Source organism: Primulina eburnea, chromosome 14 (assembly GCF_022965805.1).
Source record: "Primulina eburnea isolate SZY01 chromosome 14, ASM2296580v1, whole genome shotgun sequence".
Lineage (NCBI taxonomy): Eukaryota > Viridiplantae > Streptophyta > Magnoliopsida > Lamiales > Gesneriaceae > Primulina > Primulina eburnea.
This window is the reverse complement of record NC_133114.1, coordinates 2,883,073-2,894,169: the sequence shown is the minus strand read 5'-3', so window position 1 is coordinate 2,894,169 and position 11,097 is coordinate 2,883,073. Positions and strand designations below refer to the sequence as shown.

At 31.5% G+C, this 11,097-nt stretch overlaps 1 protein-coding gene across 1 annotated transcript; it reads right to left on the bottom strand.

Moving 5' to 3' along the window:
- LOC140812477 (uncharacterized) lies at positions 1 to 2,879 on the bottom strand. The gene is given in 4 exon segments (XM_073170745.1): positions 1 to 81; positions 259 to 2,112; positions 2,115 to 2,413; positions 2,579 to 2,879. Coding segments are annotated over 4 exon segments (2,427 nt in total). The 5' UTR covers positions 2,772 to 2,879.
- Between the last annotated feature and the right edge of the window lie 8,218 nt (positions 2,880 to 11,097).

The following is an 11,097-nucleotide window of genomic DNA, read 5'->3' as shown; positions in this document are numbered from 1 at the left end:
TCATGGAGAAGTGATCTGATTCCTGAGACGGCTAGAACGCCTCACCGGTGTAATAACTTCCACGTCCTCGTCTGTATTCGCCTGCGAATGTGCATATAACTAGGATTAATAAACTAATCACGGGTAGATAAAGTTAGAAGCAAATTCTTTACTTACATAATAAACTAATCACGGGTAGATAAAGTTAGAAGCAAATTCTTTACTTACATAATAAACTAATCACGGGTAGATAAAGTTAGAAGCAAATTCTTTACTTACATGTTTAGCAGGAATTCTTTCGTATGTGGTGAAGCTTCCATACGATTGCGAACCCGTGGAATACCCTGATGAAGAAGCCAATGACTCCCTTTTTGAATACCTCTTCGGTTTGTTCTCCAAACTTTGAACTTCATTTGCTCCTTGCATCTCTTTGTAACTTTTTTGAAAGCTGCTGATTTCGGAAGGGCATGATCCACCGAGAAAATCCACCTCTGTGAGGGTGGATAGCCTCCTTTCTTGCCAAATGTGCTCTGTGCCTGCAAATTCATCGTCTAGTTTTTTAACCATCAATGGTTTGGTTGGCGCAACAACAACAACGTTGGCCAGACTTGGTTTTTTCTTGTTCAAGTATACAAGCCCGGCAACTGTCGATAAAGCCACGAAAACGGAAGAAATGCCAATGATGTAATTTGTAAGAAATTTTTCTTCTGATGTCTTAGGTGGCGACTCCATTATTTGTGAGCTTTCGACAGTTTCGTCACCAGACGAATCAACTTCTAATGAACTTTCATGGTTCAACAAATTAGCATCAGAATCAGCTGAAGATCCAATATCAGTTTCACCCTTGAAATTTTCAGCATCGATGATCTCAGGCTCCATTTCTACATCTTTGGCTTCAAATTCACTTTCTTGATCATGAGAAGGAGTTAATTGATCATCTTCAGGGGCAACTCCATTTTCACCATCTACATTTTCTGAAATCTTATGCTCTAATTCAGAAAATATTTCAAAATAAGGAGAGATTTCTTCAGTTTCTAATTTGTCATATTCTTCAATTTCCTCATCAAATCTTTCATCGGTATCTACTGCATATTCTTCCTCTGCAAATTCCTCAAACTCATCTTCTTCTTCAAGATCCTCCATCAACCCCTGATCGATCTGAAACTGTTCCTCATTCCAAATATTATTTTGAGGATCGGTAAGATTCATGAACTGCAAAGGGCCTATTGTTTCTCCTTCACTGAGCTTCTTCATTAGGGAAGAAATGAAAGACAAGGAATCAACTTGGAACTGATTAATATGTCTTGCAACCCAATCAAATTTCTCCTTTGATTGGTGATAAAGATCGCTAAAATCAGAGAAGTCCGAATCTTTTAAAACGAGTTCATCAAGTAATGGAGAATGAGTAATGTAAATTGATGCAAAAGCAATCAAGAAAATCAGAAACATAGAGCCACAAATCAATCTAGAGAAACCCCGTGGTTTCTTATCAATTTTATGCGCGAAATTCTCTGGCATGTCATCAGCAGAAGGCAAACTGACCGGTAAAGATTCAGGCCGTTCGCCACCAGGGGACAACATTTCGTCCATTTCGGTTACTCCTACTACCATATCAGCTGAAGCGGTAAGCTCACGTTCCTCCTCTTGCAGAACCTCAGCCTGAGATTCTTCTGTGCTCTCGGAATCTGATATGGTTTCAGACATTGTATCTTCAGTAAAACCATCTTCTTCTAACCGCATGAATTCATCTGAATCCAGCCTGTTCTTGTTCAAGAGCATGTCGATCCTGGGATTTGGTTTGTAATAAAGAAATCGAGGCCTTGGAGAAAGGTAATTGTTTTTAGGATCATAAGGAGGCATGGATGGATCTGCATCTAGGGGGGCTATGGATGGAGAAACTTCTGAACAAAAACTCTTGTTCTTCAAGCTCAATTGGACAAAATTATCATCTGAATCAGTTGTTGCTGATTCAGAACCTGTAGGTGCATCTAAAAATGTCACCTTTTTCAAAGGCTTGGAAACTGCAGGATCTTCAGGAATAGTCTCATTGCTCTGAGACTCAGCAACTTCTGCGTCTACGAAACTATCAATGGAGTGATTCTGGTTAAATCCAAGGTCAGATTTTGGCTCTAAATTTCAGAAACATCGTTGGACGAGGTGGAGAAAAACATAGCTTTTCCTTCAGATAAGGACATTGAGGTTCGAACAGGATCATTTCTCTCCACCAAGACCTTTTTCCTTGGAGATGGGGTAAATTTTGAGGCGGCAGAAATAGTAGGTGACATGAAATTCTTGGAATTTTTGGCCGGAGCCCGAATTTTTGCAGCCTTGAAATTCATATCTTTTTCATCATTCTCTTTTTCTTCACAAACGTTCAAAAATGAAGCCACGCAGCTTTCTTTTCCCACCGATCTTCTTGCAAAATCTGAAGATTCTTCCAAACACAAATGAACAAACAATCAAAACCCACTTCTGAAAGTTGAAAATAAAGTATTATTCGTAACAAAACCCAGAAGCTAACAACTAGAAGGCGCAATAATTCTGAGACACAAAAAATGAAAACAATGAAAAGAGTGAATTCAAAAGAATATAAACAAACCTGATGGACTATTGGCAGGGGTGGCGGGACAAAATCTCCCCAGATTAGTAAGAATAGAGTGTTTTCCTAAAGGATTGTTGCCACTGAAACTTTTCCTAGTTGAAGGGTTGTTTTCTTGATTTCTGGAATTGGGGTTGAGATTACTCGGCCTGGATGCATTTGGGGAAGGAGATCTGTTTGAAAGAGTAGCCATTGGAGAGACGAGAGTTTCTTCACGATCAGAATGGAAAGAAGGGGGGAAAAAGATCTTGAATCGATTTGATTATGATTATGATTCTGAAATTTGATTCGAAAATGTGACGTAACGGCTACTTACCGAACAAAGAACACGGGTTTAATTTTGAATGTTCAATTTTGACCGTTGGGATTGAGAATTTGGGTAAAAAAGAGAGAGAGCCTTTGGATTGGATTATCTTTATCTTTGTTCTCCAGCTTTTGACTTGTTTTATTTAATTTTTTTCTCAATGTATATTTGATATCGTTTATTTTAGGTAGTCATAAATTTGTTACAATTGAATATCGATCTCGATACTTTATTTTAAACTTGAAATCATATGAATTATAAACGACAATGCAACATATTTTTATAGGGACACAATTGTCTGGCCGAGCAAGTAACACAATGACAACGAGCACGACGACCGCCCGAGAAAAGTGAAGAAAAGTTTGGGATCACCTCGATATTGAAAATAAATATACGAACAACTCTTTTGTCGTGTGAAAATTTGCAAAAACCAAATATTTTTGCAAAACGAGTAATGGTACTAGCACTTTGAAAAAACATTTAGTCAATGTACATAAACCTGACCATGATACTATACAATCATTCGGTATGGAACCAACCCAAAAACCAATTAATCGTTCAAGTGGTAAAGCTTTCACTATTACAAAAAAAATTTCTCGAAAAGTCATTGTTAAATTTGTTACAAAAAGTTGTCAACCTTTTATAATAGCTGGACATGAAGGTTTTGTTAAATTTACTAATTTTATTCAACCTGATATTCACAATATTTCTAGACACACATTTAAGAAATATTTTTTTGATAATTATAAGTAATATAAAGAGAAACTCTAAAATCGCATCTTTCAAATATTTCTGTAGAGTTAGTTTGACAACTGATATTTAGACAAATTTGAAATACGAATCTTATCTTGTTGTTACATGTCATTCGATTTATGAAACTTGGACTGTTCAAAAAATAATTTTAGCGCTAGATCATTTAGAGTCGTCATACAATCCATACATTGTAGCTAGATTTCTTTTAAATATTGTTGAGATTTATGAGGTACAAAATAAAATAATATTGATCATATTAGATAATGTGAGTGTCATTCTCTTGTGTTTAAATACTTAAAAGATTCATTAAAAATCGATTTTAGATAGTAATTCACTTCATGTTAGATATACATGTCATATTATCTATTTATGCATTAAATATGTATGTGATGAACATATGTCTATTATCGTAGAAAAAATTCAAAGTATGTGAGATATTATTACGTGAAAGAAAACATGGACGTGATTGAAAAACAATAGTCGAATCAAACATGATTAAATTTAAAACATTTCATCTTCTTGTTAAAACTAGATGGAATTCTTTATTTTACTTGATTCATACATTGTTACGTTTTCAATATTTAGGTACTCTATATTAAAATCATATTGCAGTAGAGTCTTTATGATGACCGGCGATAATTGAAATATTTTGAGTAATTATGTTTCTTTGTTAGAAATTTTTAAAGAAACAACCGAAAAATTTTCTAGTATTAACACCATTTTCTGTCCTTATTTTTCAATATGTTTTATAAATTCATTGAATATCATGATAATATTGTTATGCATGATTTTTTTTCAATTATGGAAAAATAAATTTTAAAATATCGGGAGAATATATCAATTGTGCATGAATTAGCAATATTACTTGATCCAAATCAAAATGGGGTGTACTCAATATAGGAGATTTATTGACTTTTATTTACTTTTATAGATTTTAAAAGTCTAGATGTATTCAATTAAGACTTTTACATATATTCCATAAAATTTTAGTGATATTCAAAATAGACTTTCATAGAGTTGTAAAAAGTCAAGTGGTATTCAACATTGACTTTTAAAAACTCTATAAAAGTCTATAGGTATTCAAATTTTCCATAAACTTTTAATAACTTAATGAAATTCATTAACATACAAACATTAAAGCCTAAAGTACAACTATAAATTGTAAAAAATTGTATTTGATTCAACCCAAAGATTTGGATGGATTTTTAAAACTTGTAACTCATACACAAGCTATTTATTTTTTCTGAAAATCTCTATATATATTTTCATCTTTTCTTTTCAAATTTTTCATTTTTTGGCTGATTGTTCATTTAATAATTTTTTATTTTAATATCGCAGGAAATTTTGAATTCTAAAATTGATTTTGTGATTTTTAATTTATGATTTATACAAATTAATGTAATATTCAATATAATAAAAGATGATCCAAAAAAAATGTTGCTTGATTCTTATTAATTGAATAGTCTCGTAACAACCATGATTTTTTAAATAAATTTTAGCATTTTCAATTAATATGTAAGCTACGATATTTTTATACAAAATTATATTCACGCAATACTAAATAATATTCTTTTCACATGTATATTATCAATTTAAAAACAAGGTTACATATTAATCAATTAATATATTTTATAAAATTTACAAATATGTATACAAACTCACATATATACACATGTAAGGATTAAATGATTTAACTTTTAAATAAGTAAAATTATTTATTAATATAAATATTAAAAAATAATTTCAAAATGAATATGTTATATATGTCAATTAATTATTGGTTTAAAAAAATTAATAAAAAATAATATGTTATGAATAAGTACAAAATTTATAAAATTTTATATTAAAAAAAAACTGCACAAAAGTCTATAAAAATCTTGTAAAAAGGTCTATATAGATCCACATAAATTTGTTTATAAATATGTGAGATTCTGTAAAAGTCAATAAAAATATATCAAATCCATAAAAGTCTATCATTGAAAAAGTCATTAAAAGTTATCAAAACTCTTAATTGAATACACCCCACAAAGTCAAGGTGAGTTAGACATATTTTTTTGAATATTATACTAAATTTCTTTCGAAGAATGTTGACGATCAAAAGAAGTCAATCATACATTATCTCCAAGAGTTCTTTGATCTTGAACCGAGTATGCAGCTGGAGGAGAGGTCGAAATATAAAAGCCAAAGTGGAGTACCTAAGTTCTTTCATAATTTGAAACAACAAAAGTTCGTTGACAATAAAAAATTACAATGTCATCCAAATTTATTTAAGCTAATATACTGATACTACAGAAAAATTAAATGTTTTTTATTGGTGGAAAGTAAATTTTGAATTGTATCTAGTATCAACGGCAATTACAAGAGATAGCCTAGCCGTTCAAATTTCGAGTTTGCTTCTGAATCAGCATTTTCAATATGTGGAAAAATTGTTGGTGAAAAAAGAACTAATTTAAAACCATAAACACTTAACATACTGACATGCCTACAAGATTGGTTTGTAGGCAAATAAGAATAGGACCCTGGAGCGATATACAAATTTCAAAGCCCAATATCTGACGAAGATCCAGAGTATTCAAAATACATTTTAATAAATCATGATGAATTTAAGATGTTCAATTGTAAAAATCAATATTCAAGTTATTTTATTTTTATGATTAATTAGTATTTTTACTTTGGAACCGAAACCTGTTTCGAATCGCTTTCAACTGGTTTTGGAATCGTCCGACCTTGAACCGAAACTGGGGAACCTTTAAGAGTGTCTAGGCTTAAATACCTAGATTTCAAGAGTTTTGGTACCAATTGGTTCCGCGTCTCTCAACATTCGAACCTAGACCTTCAGCTTTAAACACCTAGATTCTTTCTATTCTAAGAATCCAAGTACTTAATCCCGGAGGTAGGAATTCAGGTAAATGATGATATTCTATGAATAAAGAAGCATAGGAAAGTCTGAGGAATTTCTAAGAGTGAACTCGTTTACAGAAAAAAGCTTCAGAGAACTCATAATTGGGGTAACTTATCATCATTACACAACCAAACGAACTATAAATCAACATGATTTCAATCGTAAAATCCATATCTTCATTTATTTAGCTTTATTTGATTATTTATAAAAATAAAATTTGTCATATTATTTTAAATTTTATCAATGAAACTAAACATATTATTATTTATTCAATATTATTCTATATTTTTCTTAAATATTTTAATAATCATAATTATTTATCTAACAATCTTATCAAGGCAACTAAACGAACAACAAATCAACATGATTCAATCATATCATGTTGAAATTCTCAACGGACCCTTAACCCTTATTTTTAGGCAAAAATTTATGTGAGACGGTCTCACGAGTCGTATTTTGTGGGACAGATCTCTTATTTGCGTCATCCATGAAAAAATATTACTTTTTATGCTAAGAATATTTCTTTTTATTGTGAATATCGATAGGGTTGACCTATCTTACAGGTAAAGATTCCTGATACCGTCTCACAAGAGACATGTTCTAGTATTCATTATTCATACCATGTAGACACCTCGTTATTTATTTTTTGCATAGATGCACTTAATGTATATCGTCTTATGGTTTTTCTTGTCTTTAGACAAAGGTTCGAATCCGAATTTGGATATAAAAAATTTAATCCAAAAGAACGCAATTTTTTGGATGATTTTTGAATTAATGGATTTGAAAATCTTATACTTGGTTGCCATTTATTTATAATAATTGATTTTTAATATTTTGATCTCTTCACTAATTTGAATATTTTTTTCTCTTTGGATTTCTAGATCAAATTAAATCATTCAATCCAACGGTTACGAATGTTTCCTTTTCTTCTACATTTTATGATATGATTAATAAATGAAGGTAAAAAACTTCCATGAGACGGTCTCAATGGTCATATTTTGTGAGACATGTTTCTTATTTGAGTCATCCATACAAAATATTACTTTTTATGCTAAGAGTATTACTTTTTATTATGAATATCGGTATGATTAACTCGTCTCATAGATAAAGATTCGTGAGACCGTCTCACAAAGACCTACTCATAAATGATATTCTATATATGTGGTGATGATTTGTGATTTTTAGTGTTAATATAATTATGTTGCTAGACCAATAATCTTAATGGTTATTTAAGAAGTGTTCACAAAATTAATAGTCGATAAATGTTGGGATTTTCAAACATAAAAACAAATACCATTGACAAATTTTTGTGAATTAGCTGTCAATTTTGGTTCATTTCATGGCAATCCAGGTCATCTAATTATTTGGTAAAAAAAGTCTACTCATTATTTTACTTCATTCGTTCGACAACGAATTCAAACAACTATTAAATGGTAAATTATAATTAAGCCTAATTTTTTATTTAATGTATGGATATTGTATAATATATTTTGTTTGTCAATGTTGTTACATATATGAATAGTAGGGTTTTAAAACAATTATATCATCGCTATTATTTTGAAATTTGAAACTATCATGGTATATAAAGTTTATAGATTTTATTTACATAAAAAAAAAACATTTTTCCATCAGGCCCGGCAACAAACAGAAAAAATCTTGTGAGACAGTCTCATGAGCAATTTTATGATACAGATCTCGACTCGACTTGACTTATGAAAATATATTATTTTTTATACTAAAAATATTTATTTTCATTATATGTAGATTCACATTGATCTGTCTTACAGAACTCAAGAGACTTACCCGAACACTAAAAAAAACATTACCATAAATGTAAAAGAAAATCGTTTCATTTGGATATATGACAACTATTTTCTAATTTTTTTTGTTTCAATATGATATATCTTCTAATTATGTCTCTGTAATTGACTTTGTAAAATAATTTAGATTCGAGGTACGTTCTTATTTTTTCCTAATGGAAAAAGATAGTCATATATGTAAATATTAAAGCTATTTGACGATATAAATAGATTAAAAAAATACTATGTCTTGTTTATTAAGAAAATAAAATGCTAAAACGAAGTGCAAATTTTTAGTGTAAAAATATTATTCCAACATTTATAATTTATTTTAGGCAAAAAATTTTGTGAGACGGTTTTACGGGTCGTATTATGTGCGACGGATATTTTATTTGGGTAATCCATAAAAAAACATTACTTTTTATGCTAAAAATATTCTTTTTATTGTGAATATCGATAGTATTGACTCGTCTCACATATAAAGATTTGTGAGACCGTCTTACAAGAGACATACTCTTTATTTTATGTCCCATGATTGGAATTTGTAGGATCGAACGTTGTCACTTTATCAAAAATAATAGTTGATGGTAACAATGCAATTTAAAAATTTTTAAACTTTACAACGGTCTAAACATTACGTTTCGATTGCTCTCCCAACTGGATAATATTGCATATCAACAATCTATTTTCCAATAATTGCATTTGTATCATTTAATGAGAATCGAACTCATGATCTTGACTCTGACGTCAATTATAAGAGCAAACATTTATAAATTTATCAAAGATTATACTCAAGAATAATTATACATCTCAAATATTTTAAACTTTACATCGTTTCACGTATTATATTCCCGAGGCAAACAATTCATCAATAATTAATAATTTTTGACAAGAGAACCCAATAAATAGCTCCCCTCCCGCAAATTAAGGTGTAATTGTCCAATTTAGTTAGCTCATCAATAGTCCACTCAATTGTTATGAGCCAAAGTGCTAAAAATAAAACAAAATAAAATAAATAAATGAGGAAGCCATGCTTTTAAATAGAAAAATTACATTTCAAAATAATCAAATTAATCGACTAAAAAATATATTTCCCACATATTATAAACAACAATATAAAAATATCTCCCCTAAAATTCTCAATTATTTACGTATTAAACTCCAAAAATACTGAACATTTGTAACAAATTTTTTTTATACAAACACATGAATAAAACTGCTAATTTATTATTTGGGCAAACACAATCAAATCAAGTTTTTGTTGTGCTCTAGATGAAGCTCGCCTCAAAACAAGCTACGTCGTCAGTCATGTTTGATCTCAATTAATCGTGTACAAATTTCCGGTTTCGAATCAATTTTGATTAAAATTAAGATAATTCAAACTTGATATATATTTCGAAATTGACTCTAACACGATTGGATTCGCTCGCTTGCATTTATATATGTTTACTACTGTTAAGATTGAGATTTGGACCTAACTCAACTCCAAAAGCTAGCTCTAGGAAGGATGATTGTCCAAGTCCATATATGCAAGTCCCAAGAATTTTTTGCAACCGATGTGGGACAAACGAACACACACCCCTCACACACAGAAATGAACATCTGGAGCGTGAAGCTCTTGAGGTTGAGTTAGGTCTAAATCGCAATCTTAACATAGTATCAAAGCTCAGATTCCATCGTTATGTATTAGACTGCACGTAATTGGACCACCCATTCTACCCGTAGTTTGGTCATTTATAAGTTTCACGTTCCAAATATTAATTCCTGGATAAAATAAGAGAGAGTTACATATATGAACTTGGACAATCCACCCCCAAACTAATTTTTAGTGTTGAATTAAATCTACGTCTCAATCCTAACAACAACTTTAACGCCCCGTTTGGTTTGATGGATTAGCTGGGATAGACTAAATTATCCAGCCCAATCAAGCGTTTGGTTCATTTTTAAATAAACCTACCTTATCCCTCCTAGGTATGATTAAGTTATATTAGATAGGTTAAAATAATACCTCCTCACCCCCTAGGATTATTTATCCCACTCTTAATACCTCCTATTTTTCTAATTTTACCCTTCTCCTAAATTCAAACTCACCACCACTTCCCGCCACCACCGCCGCCTCCACGACCGCCGCCGGCCGACCACCGACGGACCGCCGCCCGCGGCCGACCACCGACCGACAGGCGACGAACTGCCGACCGCCGGTCGAACACCTGACGACAGCCAATTAGCAACGGTTTGTAAAAAACCGTCGCTAATAGCGACGGTTTGAGACAAACCGTCGTCGATCTAAACAAGATCGGCGACTGTTTTTCAAAAAACGTCGCTATTAGCGACGGTTTTTCGTAATCCGTCGGTAATTTTCCGGCAATCGTTTCCGGCCATCTCACCCGCCGACCTTTTCCGGCATACCATTTCCGCCCGGCCGCCGGCCGCCGCCACCACTGTCGCCGTCGCGAAGAGGAAGGGCAATTTCGTCTTTTCATCAATAAATTCAAAATTATCCTACACTTAAAAATCTTACCAAACATAATATTATTTTACACCATATATTACAATCCTACCACAATCATTTTCTTTATTATTTACGTACTAATCATTAGTTTATCCTATCTTTCCAACCAAAGCCTAAGTATGATAATTCTTGACATTTTATAATTTACGTTACTTCCTAATATTTCTTCAGTCAACTAGAGATGACATGGAATAAGTTATCTCACTTACCTTAGATTAAGACTTCAAAATCAAGAAAATTAAATCAATC